The 15,153-nt window shown below is 36.4% G+C and overlaps 1 protein-coding gene across 4 annotated transcripts in view; it reads right to left on the minus strand.

Moving 5' to 3' along the window:
• The window catches only part of Sb (Stubble), a 34,671-nt gene extending 19,804 nt beyond the window's left edge, over window positions 1–14,867 (minus strand). For 2 of the 4 annotated variants that reach the window (XM_066300307.1, XM_066300305.1), the window contains exons 1-2: window positions 14,452–14,867; window positions 11,317–11,456 (exon numbers count right to left, since the gene is read on the minus strand). In XM_066300307.1, the coding sequence (XP_066156404.1) occupies window positions 11,317–11,353 (37 nt within the window). In that variant the 5' untranslated portion in view covers window positions 11,354–11,456; window positions 14,452–14,867. Of the gene's footprint in view, window positions 1–11,316; window positions 11,457–14,413 lie in introns of all 4 variants that reach the window. The other 2 variants (XM_066300306.1, XM_066300308.1) reach the window with 2 other exon arrangements.
• Between the last annotated feature and the right edge of the window lie 286 nt (window positions 14,868–15,153).

The following is a 15,153-nucleotide window of genomic DNA, read 5'->3' on the forward strand; positions in this document are numbered from 1 at the left end:
AAAAATGGAAAAATTTAAATAAAAATAATTTAAATGTTGTGTAAAGTTATTTGAACATCCTCGATTGTGCGAGACGAGGTGCCTTTGAGTATCTTCCCGTGAAAAAATCATAAATCACGTCAAAAATTCAGTTACGATCAAATCAGGAAATGAGCTTTTATGTGCTTAACGCTGTAGAAGAAAAAAGTTGCCAACTTTATCGGTACAGAAGCTTGGGAAGTGTGACGCGCCATTGCAGGCCCCGTGGACGGAGTGTCCAGAAGTTGTCCAGGAGAAAAAAGGATGAACGAACGCCGAAAAATCATGTAGAAAATTTAATACCAATACCTCCCTGCAATATTTGTGCTCATACATCATCGTAGAATAGTGGAACCGATGCTACTAATCGGTTTTTGCGTTGTTATCCGTTATGTATGATTGATCTCGCACCAGAACAGCATAATGCAGACAAGGCATAAATAAACAGAGATGATAAACTGTTTAGTGGTGCGTACTGTTAGGTATTCCTGTAAACTGTCTGTTTACAGCGTTCTTAAAGATAATTTTGTTGTAGACCACAGTAGATCGAAGATAAACTTAAAGACTGACAATTTCAGTCCAGCCAAGGGGAAAAATCTCCGAGTTTACGATCAGATGTTTATTGTTGTATTTTACAGGTGAGATCGGAATAATGACCATCGAAAATCGCTGTTAAAGTCAGGATAATTAATAGGGATATAAAGTGAGGTCCATAACAGTAAAACGTAATATTTTACATAAAATTAAATTAAATTAAGCCAACGGAGCTTCGAAGCAGGTTAACAACACTGCTGATGGTGCTTTTCAAGGAAATAATGGAATTATGTTACAAGAGAAAACTGCAAGGAAATGCTTTCCACTGATGCACTTAACATAATGCGCGTCTGCGCAGATATTAGCATTTGTAGAAAAAACGCCATTGTGGAATATTTATAGGCGCAACAAGATTTTTTTCTACAACATAGAACGCGGAACTGTTCAGAGCACACAAAATGCGCCGTTTCTCTTCCTAAAGGTAACCAGCAATGCTGAAGACAAAGTGCGTCTTTGTCGGAGGAATGAATGGCTATCGGACAACACAAGAGAAAAATAAATAGCCACGAACTACCTTCGAATTGGATGATCATCTCGCGAAATTCTTTGAAATCTATTTCATTTCTTCGCGGAACTTCCACTAGATATGCTGTTTTATTTCCAGCTTTGCTGAAGAGATCAAAATATGGATAAGAGTATCCGGTTGTGGGGGTTGGGGTGTATGAGGAAGGTGCAACGTGGCTGGAGCTATCACTCTTTAGTGAGGAATGGGGCGGCAATGGTTATTCTCAAGCCATCGCACTCCCGTCTTTGTCCCCGTTCCTCGCTCCCGCAGATTTCGAGATGTTGCAAAGCAAGAGAAACTGTTCCAGTTTTTAAAATTTCTGCAGTACCTGTTTTATTAGTAAATAAATTACATACTTTGTAATGTATCGCCAATATAGAGTGGCGTGCACTCATGGAAAAAAATGTATAAAAAATAAAAATTATTCAAAACCACAAACTTTACAATATTTATTAAAAAAAATATTAAATTTTTCTTGGCCAATAAAATAAGAGTATACACTTCTTTTGAGAAAAAAAAATTGTAAACATGAACTTTCAACAAAAAAAAAAACAAATATACTTTAGTATTTCGTAACGTGTCCCTTTTGCTTAATTAGGGCGGTGCATCGCTTGGGCATGGGATCAATTAGCTTTTGACAAAGCTCTGCCGGTGTGGCTTACCATATTTTTTGAACCTCTTCCCACAAAAGCCTTTTATTCGAAGTTTTTTTGTCTGCAAGTTGTTCTTTTAAACACTTTCATAGGTTTTCAAGTGGATTCATGTCAGGTGATTGCGACGGCCAGGGCAACACTTCAATTTTATTTGTTACGAATCACTGTTTCACAACTTTGGCGATATGTTTCGGGTCGTTATCGTGTTGATAGATCCAATTTAGGGGCATATTAATTTCGGCGTAGGAAAGCATAACAGTTTCCAGTATATCCATATAAATTTCTTTAGTCATGTTTTCTTTAATCACATATATAGCGGACCTACACCATTATAAGAAAAGCAGCCCCGCAATGTGATGTTTCCTCCACCATGTTTCACAGTTGGTAAGGTATTCCGAGAATTTAGTTCTTCATTTTTACATCGTCTAACATACCGTTTTCCATCGGATCCAAACGAATTTATTTTGGTTTCATCACTAAATAAAATGTTTTTCCAGTTGCGATTGTAATTTTCATTTAAGTTGGATTTAGCAAATTCTAATCTTTCCTCGATGTTCTTCTTGCTCAAATGCGGAACTTTTCTTGCCACTCTCCCATGAAGATTCATCTCTTGTAAACGTCTTCTTGCAGTTCTTGTACTGATTGGTAGGTCCAGATCTCGTTTAATGCCAAAAGATGTAGAAAAAGGATTCTTTACTGCTTTTCTTACAATTCTTCTATCCATAGATTTGCTGGTTTTTCTTGGACGGCCTCTAGTCTCTGTTGGTATTTCAGTTAATTTTCGATCCCTCAAAACTTTGGCGATAACACATTCGGATCGCTTGATTACATCAGCAATGAATTTGAAAGTTTTGTTCTCACTTCTCAGTTGCAAAATTATACGCCTTTCTTCAGCACTACAGTGCTTTGCATGACCCATGGTGATACTCAAAACTATACTAACGGATAATAGATAAACGAAGAATTGTAAACAAATAAGATTTACAAAAAAGTAATCAACATTCGACCAAAATAAAAATTAAAAACAGAACACTCTTATTTTATTGGCCAAGAAAAATTTAATATTTTTTTTATAAATATTGTAAAGTTTGTGGTTTTGAATAATTTTTATTTTTTATACATTTTTTTTCATGAGTACACGCTACTCTATATTGGTGATACATTACAAAGTATGTAATTTATTTGTTAAATATTTGACGATAATATATTGAAATTCAACACCACCACTCTTATTATTTTGACTACAACTGTATATTCAAAAATTACCCTGGGGGATTTTTCTTAGTTTTCGATATATCTGAAGCAATGTAATCTACCTCTAAACTGAAATATTGTGGACAAATTGGTGAATGTGCCCAATGAGATTTTGGAGCCGTATATCTAAAAAAATTGAAGCTTCAAAAAATTCGGGTTTCACTGCAATACTGGTAAATTTTGCCATTTCTAAGGGCGTTTGAAAGATGTTTAATCGGTTGTTTTTTTATGCATTTTGGTTTTTTAAAACACTTAAATTCGTCTTTTCTTCAAAGGAAAATCATATATACAGAGGAGAGTAATACAGAAGCTTAAAAGCACCTGAACTTCGTTGTACTTAATTTTATTGACGATTTCAAAAGAAAAATTCTAAATTTGGAGATTTTTACATAAAAAGGTGCTGTTATTGAAAGTCAAAATTTCCACCAGTTTTTAAGAAAATTGAGATTTAACAAATCGGTGAATATTGTGTTTTATTAAACATCAGACCCTTTCGCACTCCGTATATCGGAAACGAAGCGCCTTTCGATATATATTTATACGAAGGTTTCATCATATTTTGGGATCTAAAATACGAGGTTGAATTTATGGCACCATCTTCAGAGACGCTTCGTACGTCAGTGGCGTATCAAGAGTCCGCGCAAACGCCAAAAAGTTCACACCTAAGTTATTTTTCACCGATAAGAAATGTTCTATACAATTAAGCCCTTTATCGAGTTTTATTTAATATTGGAATTCCCTGGATAGACTTAACACACTAAAGTCACATCTTAACACTTTGAGTACTTTTTCAAAAACAAAATTAAGGTCACAAGTGGCGACTCATGGTCTCAAAATTGTCGTTGATACTGTAACGCCCCTAAGTTACAATGTTTAAAATAAAATTCTGTTTTACATCCGTTAACGTATTGAGTAATTTTACAATGCAAAACTGAAGTCACCAGTGTGCCCCACTGACTCCGGACATTTCTGAAACACACTGGGCCAGATGTGAACTTTATTGTTTCAATTTTTAAACCCAAAGCGAGATGCCCTTGATTTGTTATATCAGAGTAAGTTTGCGTTTTTCACTTTTTGAAGGTCTTCAACTTTCAATTGAGGTTATTAGCGGCCGCTTATGACCTCAAGAATTTTTCTTAATACTCCGAAACAAGGTTAAATTGTTTTGTTGTTACGATTTTTCAACCCATAAATTAACCCTGTGATTTGCCCCATATAGAGGGTGCCTCTAAAAAGTTCGTATAAAATTCTACCATAGATTTCTGAGACGAAAACGCGACGATTTTATCCAAATTACATAGAGACTTGTACGAAGACATTTTTCTTCCTTAAAACATGTAGGAAAATACAAATTTACTCCAATTTTTTTATTCCGGATGTTAAAAAAGTTATTCCTCTTTAAAGAGGGTTCATCTAGCGCTGACGGCGCCCTTTTAAATGTGCATCGAAAATGTAAATGGATTCTGAGTTCTCGCCCCTAAAAACCCCCCGATGCGGCATTTTGTTTAGATAGTGCTACTGCAAAGGGCGTTTTTTCCCCCTTTTTTTTCAGTTTTCACTTTGTGGTGCTGTATTTTTAAAACCCTCCACTTTTGGACTAAGATAAATTGTGTTAAATCGTCATGTTTTCCCCTCGCAAATCTGTGGAAAAATTTTGTGCAGATCTTTTAAAGACACTGTATACAGCAGCGACCAAAAGTTTGGAAACTTTTTTTAAAATCAAGTATTTAACAAAAACGCCATCGCTTCTTTTTTTTTTAATATTTTAAAAATGTAATATTTTTAAATAAAGATCAAGTATTTATATAAAAGTAAACAAATGTTTCAGTCTAAATATAATTACAAAGAAAAGTATTATTCTCGGATGACAAAAGTTTGGAAACTATTTTCTAAAAACTAAAATACCAAGTAATAATCATTTTAAAAATAAAAAATATCAATATTTTGTGGCATATCCTTCGGCTTTAATCACAGCTAAGCATCTTTAAGCATTGATTCCACAAGCTTTTGACAAACACTTACAGGAATTGCCTTCCATTCCCTTTGAAGAATTGCAAATAATTCCGCACTATTAAATATGTCAGAATGACGAATTCTCTTCCCCAATTCATGCCGAAGGTGGTCAATTGGGTTAAGGTCAGGTGATTGAGAAGGCCATTTTAAAACATGCACAAATTTTTCTTCTAACCAATTTTTCACCAAACGCGAAGCATGTTTTGGATCATTGTCGCGTTGAAAGATCCATTGTAGGGGCATTTCCCATTCTGCAAATGGAAGCATATGATTTTCCAATATTTCTTTATACTTAAACCGGTCCATAATGGTGTCAATAGCCACTAGAGGGCCCACACCAGATGAAGAGAAGCAACCCCAAACTAGGACATTACCGCCACCATGTTTAACGGTAGGTATTTGATATTTCTTTTCAAATCTCTTCCTTGCTGGTCGTCGAACGTACTGTATTCCATCACTTCCGAAGAGTTGGAATTTACTTTCATTACTGAACGAGACAGTACCCCATTTTGCGACTGTCCAATCTAAATGGTCTTTAGCAAACTGCAAACGGGCTTTGCGATTTTTGTCGGAGATAAGTGGTTTCTTTGCAGGTCTTCATCCAAATAATCCCAGATTATTTAGTGCTCTTTTTACAGTCGTTACTGACACTACGATGTTATATTTTGTGGATAATTCTTCATTAATATCAACAGCGGTCAATCTAGGATTTCCACTTGATAACTTTTTGCTGTTAGCTTTTTAGGCCTTCCACTTCTACTCCTATTAGCAGTGGTATTATCATTGCGGTACCTCTTCAAAATCTTGGAAACACTGCCTTTTGGTACTTGTAAATTTCTTGAAATGTCGATTAATCGCTGACCACTTAAATATGACTTCACTGTATTGTTTTTCAAATCACTCTAAAAACGTTTAGTCTTAGGCATATTGCTAAACTGATCGAAAATAATTTGCGATATTAACCCAATATAATCGAATAATACCCTGTTTTTGAATGCAGTTTCCAAACTTTTGTCCGTCGACATATTCAATATACAACATTATTTGGAACCATAAACAATTTTTTTCTTACTGGTATTTAAGAACGTGAATTTATGCTCATCAATATTAAAAAAAAAAAATAAAATTGCCCTTAAAAATTTTGAAAAAATTCAAAATTTAAAAAGTTTCCAAACTTTTGGTCGCCACTGTATATAGTTATGCAGTTTCAAATTCGCTGATGTAGCGCCTAATTTTTTGCCTCAAAACTGGACGAACTCCTGAAATTTCACGACGCGTCCAGCCAAGTTCAACCTTTACTGTGGGCCTCTGAAGAGGCGACTCTGGTTACCAGCGATTATTTATCTTGTTAAGGAACTCTCAGTGGTGTCTCAAAATCTTCTTTTATCTCGAAATAACTGTATAATGTATATGTCGCAGAGCTTTCGGGACTTCAAAGGAATCCGTTGAGGAATCGTAAATTTTTCTTAGAGATTTCTATGTTTCTGGAGATCTAACGCTGATGAAATTCAGACTTTTTAGTTTACCTAAAGATTCGGCGGATTTTTTACGGACCAACTTTAAGTTGCGTTCGACTTTAATAGAGATTTTTCCGAATTCTTCTTTCGAGACGCGCAATTTCTATTATTCCCCAAGGGCAGTTATGAGTTCCCTTAGAGGTGCAGCGGCTCTCGGATCGCGTAGGGCTTTCAAATCAACCGTGGAGATTTATGACAAATCGAAAGTTTTATTAACGATCAGCCAGTCAGGTTATTCCAGCTCAGCTATAAAACCTAAAATCGTCTATCCTTCATTATTATTCATTAATCGTTAATACTCGCGCCCATGGAAATCATGACGCATTGAAGTTACTGCTAATAAAGTCATCAAATAAAGAAAATTAACATACTTATGGGGTAATTTATCAAAATTATATTATGCAATAAAACCAGGACATGCCAAAAAGTCACATTACTATGTCTAATTACAAATCTAATTAGAGGGAACAATTTATTGTGACATTCACCGGAAAAAGAAGATTTACACGACCAGTTCTTTGTATTAAACGTCGTTTTTGATACTGAGCGCATCCTCCTTTTATCTCCCATGGTTGTAAATGTGTGATTATGGCCGTCCGCCTGGAATCGTTATACTTTCGGAAGCGTAATTATTAATTAACGCCTTGAGCGAGTGCCGATGCCTTATTGGGTGACTGATGCGAATCAACCAATATCAAAATGCTTTCTCGTGGTCGAACCTTGATTTTTCGATATGTAACGGATAGGATTACAAACAATCGCATTTGTAGTTAAGAGCTATAAAATATAATTATGAGTAATAAAAAAACCTGGGAGAATTCTACTTTCTTTTCACGGTCAAGTGGAACGAGTCGACCATACATGCGTGTTTATTACTAACTCGAACATCCACTATCATTCTACGATAATGCTAGAATACCAATTAAGGCACTTGTTAGGAAATTATGAGACGTAATTGCCTTTTATGTTTTTAAATCTCCTATGGATGTTTTAGGCGAATTCCTCAGGTTAACTGGAGTAGAGCTTCGATAGGTTAGCCACGTCTTAGCCTATTGAGGGGTAAAGTAATCGGAACGTGTGACATAATTCGCAGGTATGCATCCGAAAACTATTAGGAATAGAAACCGTAATGGACAGGAGCATGTAATAACGAGTATTGTTCTAACTCGAAAAAGTGTAACAGCGCCTTACGTACTCCGTCATTACTTCACCCAACCTTAACAAGGCTTTTTCATAACACAAGCGTATTCTTCATTGTTTGGAAAAATTACATTTTCAGGCCTCGACGTTATTCGGCAATCGTGATGGTCATAAAGTCTCTTGACACCATTCTCTCACTCGTAATTACGTTCTATTTATTTTTTCTCAAATGCACGTATTTAATTTCCTAGGAAATTTATCTAGGTTTCCGCAATTATTGCTTTAATCATTACAAGGAAACTTAATGATTTTGACTGCAACAAAACCGCAGGCCCAAGCCCATGAAGGGACAATAAATAGATCATATCTGTCGCTAAAATATTGTATAGGTAGGAAGGCACGTAATTGCATCCTCGCATAATGGAAGGTTTATTAAACTCTTGATAAATAGTGTGCAGCACGGAAAAGAGATTTTACAATGGTTTATTAGTTATCTGCGATACGATTTCATTAGATTTGAGACCTCGATGGGGCAATCACCACACAAACGATCTCTCGATTTGCTCAGAGAACAACAATGGAGATTATGTTTTAATCGCGTTGATCTTCACCTGGACAGAATGACTTGCGGATGTGTGAGCGGAGTATAGTCATTCAAGAGTTTTCAATTTCAATGTTTTACAGCCGTCAAAGACAATAACTCGATTTCTAAGCCTTTGGGCGTAGATAACATGTGACACTCGAAGCCGTTAAACTGCGGAAAATAGCGAAAAATCCGACAACAAAAAGTACCTTCAACTGATGATATCGCCGCCAGGCGAATTGGAATCGTCGGATTCTTTGATTGCAACTCAAAAAAATAAAAATCATTGATTCACAAAACGGTATTCGTGAGCTTAAAGAGCATTTCACATTTGAAGTTTGGAACATAGTTTCCACTATTTTTCCGTTGGCTGCATAGGTGACAGTCAATTGTTTCGAACAGATGCGTTCGGAAATCCACTTTTGCTGCTACGAAGTGCAAATGGCGAGCTCGTCTCCCAGGTGTTTTTAATTTCACAGAAAAAAATGTTTTAAGTTAAAATATTAGAAACCGAATTCGGATCTGAAATGGAAAGCCAGGGACAGCTGCCAGAAGTTAAAAAAAGGACTGTCAATCTGATTTTAATTTAACGCACATGCCACTGCGTGGCCGTCCTATAATATTTCTTAACTTAACATCAACTTTTCAACACTTGGGCGCCTACCAAGCGTGAAACTCGAATAGAAATGCAAATGCTATACTTGAGTCGAAGTGTTATAAAACTTTTCGAGGTGGTTGGTGTTAGAAAAAAAGCAAACTTCTCAAAAAGTCAAAAGTGGAATTTTGTTACAGAATAAGAAACCAGAGGCGTCCCTCCTCAGGTTTAAAAAATGAAGCAACGCAGTTTAACGTCGCTTCTTGTAGGATTGCAATTGCCCGTTAATCGAGAATTTTAAGAAAATTCTTGATGATTTTTACCAGTTATCGCCTCGGTTTTGAGCGGATATGAAGAATTGTTCACATCACTTTGGATGTTAAATTTTTTTTTTTTTTATACAAGGTGTCCGGACACAACGTTAACATATAAGGTGGCACTAAAAATGAAAATGATAAAAAAACTTCTTTTAAACATTCTCCAAAAATCGCTTCCTAAAAGGGATTTAACCCTTTAAAAGGAGAATTCTGAAGGTGTTTTTTCGCAATATTTTCGAAACGGTTTATGAAACGAGTTATGAAATTCACCATACTGTAAAAAACTAAAGGGGGGGAACTATTTTTTGTAACTAATTTTAATCATAGTCGTCACATATAGCGGGTCTCCTACGCAGCTGTTGCCGCAACGTTTGCGTTTAAGACATTGCTTAACTTTGCAAAGCAAATTACTCAACCGCAAATATTTTTAGGTCAAGAGGTCCTCTTATTTCATTTCGTCGGGATAGATCATTTTTTAGAAAAATCGGGGGACCGACGCTCGATTCGACGCATCCTCTAATTTTTTTCTTTATAAATTTCGATGTTCATGTAATCGCGCATCGGTTCATAAATATTCATTTTTCTGGAAAACGGTCTATCCTGGCGAGACGAAATAAGAGGACCTTTTTTCCTTAAAAGTATTTGCGATTCAATAATTTGATTACAAAAATTAAGAAATGTCACTCACAAAAAAAGTGAGGAGGACCCCGCGCCATGCGACGCCCCTCATTAAGATCCCAAATTATTAACAGAAAAAAGTTTTTCCATTCCGACCTATTAAAATGTACCGAATTTCATAATTTTAACTGAAACTGTATTAAAAATATTGCAAAAGAAACTGCGTTCAGAGTTTCCCCTTTAAGGCGTTCTTGCCCCTTTAAGAAGAAATTTTTAATGTATGTTTTTGAGAACTGTTCTTATTATTTTAATATTCCCAAATTACCTCCCAAAATATTTGAACGATGTTTTCGGGCACCCGCGTATAAACAATTTCTGTAATTAAAAATCATTATCGTTACTCCAGAGGCAGGAATGTGACAAACACTACCTTTTTTCAGGGAAATGCGAAATTTCTGAAATACATCTGTTGCTACTGATTATATTAATTTTAGGCAAAAAGCGGCCTATATTTTTTTCCACGAGCTCAAATGGAAGCTTTAAATTGAACGAAAATCCTCGGGAAGAACAAAATCGCAGGTTTTTCAAATAAAAAGTACCTGAAACGCCAATTTTACCCAACATGTGGCGACGTCGCTGGCCTGCCCGATAATATGTATAACTGTCATTCCTGTCAAAAATTGGTCTCCCTCTGAAATAACAAACGGAGCGACATTACCATTCATTTGCTGTTTAAACGAATTTCTTCGCGTTGAAGTTGTGCCTCAACGTTGTATGCGTTCGGGTATATGATCACGGAATTTTTCGGTGGGTCTGGCAACATTACTGGCACCAATAGGCTAGCATTCAAAAACAAAAGCGACGCGCACCGTTGCCATTTCCTAGTTGACGTAAAAATCGCTAAACTTGACTTATTTTGATGCGTATTTGAACAGATATTTCCCCGCCTAAATCAGAGGCGCACTCGACGCTCTCGAATAGAAAAACATTCTGTGCCAAATCTGCAATCAAATAAAACTGTCTTTTATCACGAATTCACGTAATTGCACATTTGGGTCCGTTCGGCCTTTCTTTCTAATTAACATTGATTAAGCCCAGTCTGCAACATGTAAGCTCACATGGATTCCTCGACCCAATTAGCACCCGAATTACTTAGCTTGTAGAGCGTACTATTGTAAATAATGCATTTATCTGATGCCGAGATGATTTCAACTGTATATCTGATCAATTATGATTAGGAAAACGAGGTTTCTATGATTATTGCGATTGATTGAGCTGTATTGTAGCTGGCGCTTAATTAATTAATCAATTAAGCGGATCCTAAACTTTGATAGAAGAAAAATGAAAGTAGAATTTGAAATTTAATAACTATCAAGAAGAGGCAATTACAGCAATAAATTTGAGTGTTTTTGAAGCAACTTTCATTTACATGCAGCGAAAAAAAAATACCATTATTATTAGAAATTCCATACTCAACAACAATGTCGCCGCTGTAATCTTGTAACTTACCCATTAATGACCAGCCTAGTTTCGAGTTTCCATGCATCGGTTACATAGGTAAATACCGAAAGTGAATTTACATAATTTACAGCCTTAAACTGGTCGCAATAATCGCCACCTCATTTTATATAGTCCTTTGTTAGTGTGACCTGAAAAGAGAGAGAATGATTGATTTGGCATTGTGTCGCTTGATAAGAGAAAAGAGGACGCAAAAATGAATTTTCTGGTTGATAAACAAGGACGCGGTTAACGAGCCTCAAAAGATGAAGAGCAATCGAATGTAGATCACCCAAACAGGTATCTCGTATATAAATCATCATCGGTTGAAACCTCGAGAGCTTTTCAATTAAAAGTGGGTGAAAGCGGTTTATCGAAAGCTTGTTGTAAATCGAAGAAAACCCAGGGCCCTTGGACTTCTTATGAGAAGCACATAAATCTGAATTGCCCACTAATAATATGCATATAATAATTGTTATTTGAACATGATTAGTGAGAGGTAGAAAGTACAAAGGACCCTCAGAAGATCATGCAATAATCAAAGATTTCTAACGAAATCAACCCCAGTGAGTGGGAGCTCCGGCACCTTTCATTCTTCTCTTTGGCCTATAGATACTGATAGAACTTCCGAAAATGAAGCTATGAATCTGTTAAGGAAACACAGAGCAGAACTAGAGCAACCAAGTTTGGACCCATTTATGGGATTCAATTGTTCATGGTAGCTGCCAAACCAGCGTTTGCTCTGTTCGTTAAATTTATAAGGCGATCTAAAAACCGCCGTTAGAAAAATTAAATATATTGTTCCGAAATAATAAAACAAACTGTTGAATGTGTGCAACGCCACTGATTATCTTGTAGATTCTGACGTGAAAACTAAATTTTATTTGGATAATGGAAAATTAGCGATATCGTGCAGCGCAAAAAAGCCTTAAAACAATGCCAATTTCTACCATGTTTCATGGTATTCTGGAGAATCCTTCAGTTTGTGAAGGTCCCCTGCTGCTAAATTCTTTATAAAGTAGCAAACCGCATTTTCTTTTAAGGTGGTAAATCAGGGGCGTCCGCCAGGATTGGAAAGCTTGGAGCAATGAAAATCTCGATCCTGTTTAAGAATATGTAGAAAGAAAATTCTTTGGTTTGTGGAACGACATGTATGACCTTTAAAAATTACTCAATTCTACGAAAAGCCACAAACTTTATTTTAAAAATCAACGGAAGCCCTTCAGAGTTTGAAAACTTGGAGAAATTCAATTTAGACGTGTTCCGAAGCAATAAGAAGATTCTTGAGTTCCCGCTACGCCAATTATAATCTCAATTTTTGAGTTCATAACTTGTTCAATATATCAAAACATGTCAATTACATATTAATATTAGAATATCGAATCAGGGGCGTCTCACCACGGGATGAAAAAAGTGTAAATAAATTAGAACAATACAAAAATTTAATTAATTTCTGTTTTATTCTTTTTATTTTTATTTTATAGGGATATCTAACAGCTGCCCAATGAAAACTGAAATTAAGCCATCCGTTAGCACCATATTACTAATGTTTTGTCAACTTTAACTGCAAGCTACTTTCAATAGTAATTTAGGCTGACAAATACCTCTTGAGAATTTATTCTGCATCTATTCTCATTCGCGCAGTAATGTTGACAGCGCATTAATAATTTGGTCCTTAAGGTCCAGTTTACATCAAAGTTATAGACAAAAAATTATCACGTGACAAAATAAAAAATCTTCAATATTCAGTTGGCCCATTCTATTGCCAAAGTGCAATGATTTGAATAATAATTCTGTAGGTTAACTTGAACAGTTGGCCCCAATTGAGGAAATTTTCGTAGAATATTGTTTTACCAATTTGCGAGATATTGATACGTGAATATTTTCAAAGTTGATAAATTTTGAATTATCAAAAGCGACTTTCCTATAATTTTCTTCAACATGCAAGGTGGTTAATTAATTATCTGTTGATGTATCAATAAGAGATGGTACTTTGTTCTTTTGCCAGACACTGAACATTTCCAAAAATCAACCATCAATTTTGAATTCTAAGAACTGTATTTTAATGTAAAAAATATACTAACCCTACACTAAGCCCCGTTAAACACTTTAATTCCTTTTTATGTCAATTTAACGACTTTAAACAGCACGTACATATAAATCACATAACGTGGCGTGGTAGCCATGATTACATGCTAATCTATCAGGCTGTCGCAGCTGACCAGTGTTACGTAATATTATTACCCACAGTTTGAAGCTTCATTACACACACTTATCTGGAATTGCTGATTTTCCCGGTGTGTCCGGTAATATGCGGTAAATTACCAGCCCGATTTATTTCACATGTCAAAAATGTCGAGTGTCATTGGCATTTACTTCGCATACGTTACTCATTCTGTCATTATTGTTGTTTGCATCTGTATACTCAAATTCAAAAATAACCGGACAAATTCAACATGATTTGCCCGTTTTAATAATAAAAAAAAAACTGGGGCAATTTACCTATCCTATCGGTCCTATCCTACTATAGAGCGAATGATTCCTACTCCTGTATTTTTGGAGCAATTTTTTCAATGGAAAAACGCAGTTCAGAGAAGGACTGGACTTTTTATTGATCAAATTGTAGACAACTAGATATATTATACCTGAAATCACATATCCCAATTGACAATTTAGACAAGAGTTTTCCCAACCTAATGAATATATCTTCATTAGAAATGATCGAGGTTTTGGAACTCGTTAGGTTGAACAGGTCAATAAAGGTGAAAACTTGCAACGTCATGGTCAATAGGTATTTCCTAGACCTTATCTTCATTTAATTCTGTTGTTGATGATTATTCTAAATTTAAAATTGTGTTCAGTTCGCCTGGTTTTTAACTGACTTTAGGTGCATTTTTTTCAAAATTAAGAGAAGCGCTCGATGAATCATTGACATTTCGATTTCCACGAGAACCACCGGTGCATCTGACCCTTCGGAGTTTCCAAAAATGTTTAAAATTTTGACAATTTCCAACTCCGTGTAGGTCCGCCTCTGATTTTTTCCGAACGACCCTTAAATCTAGTAATTGCAACAATTTCACGCGTACCATTCCCAATATTTGCCAAATACCTCGAATTTCTTGCTCTCTCGCTAGAGGGCGTTCCTACCTCATTAAAATCCGAACTCCTCCAGATCTTCCACGATAACCGAACGGAATAAATCACACTGTAACGATCTGGTATGGCGCGTGCCCCTCAATCACGCCGACACCGATCTCTCACGATTCTTCAGCACGCCGCGAAGATGAAGATGAAGAATGAAAGAAACGCCGGGCGCTACTAAAGGCGGCTTCCGACTGAAGAGTCGGCGCGACGCGGCACACTTCGAGCCCCAACTGGGTCACTCTCTCGCAGACACCCCCCCGGTCGGGTGCGATATCACACCTTGTTGGGGATCTGCCCTTGGGGGCCGTAATTGCCGGCTGTTCTTCGCCGAAGATTGGGTATCACACCTGTGTCGCAACTGAAGAACCAGGTGCACCGACGGGTTTCACTTTTACTGCTGGCTTAGACCATCACCTTACCGCGACTGCTCTCGATTATCTGTCGAGTTGTACTTATCACTGGAAATGTAATGGTTCCCCCCTAAAGTCGTGATTTGTCACACTTGGGAGGTTTGGTGATAGGCCGATGACGTAGCGGTCACAGCGCAACAGTGGACGGGCCGACTGCTCAATCGTCCAAGAGCGGTGTGAACACTTCGCCCGAATTGTGCAGACGATCTCTTGGATGACAAATTAATTAAATCAAAAGAGCACAATTTTTTTTTTTTAGTGTCACTAGAGATCGAATCGACAATTTTTGACAATA

This window comes from Euwallacea fornicatus, chromosome 36 (genome assembly GCF_040115645.1).
Source record: "Euwallacea fornicatus isolate EFF26 chromosome 36, ASM4011564v1, whole genome shotgun sequence".
Taxonomy (NCBI): Eukaryota; Metazoa; Arthropoda; class Insecta; order Coleoptera; family Curculionidae; genus Euwallacea; species Euwallacea fornicatus.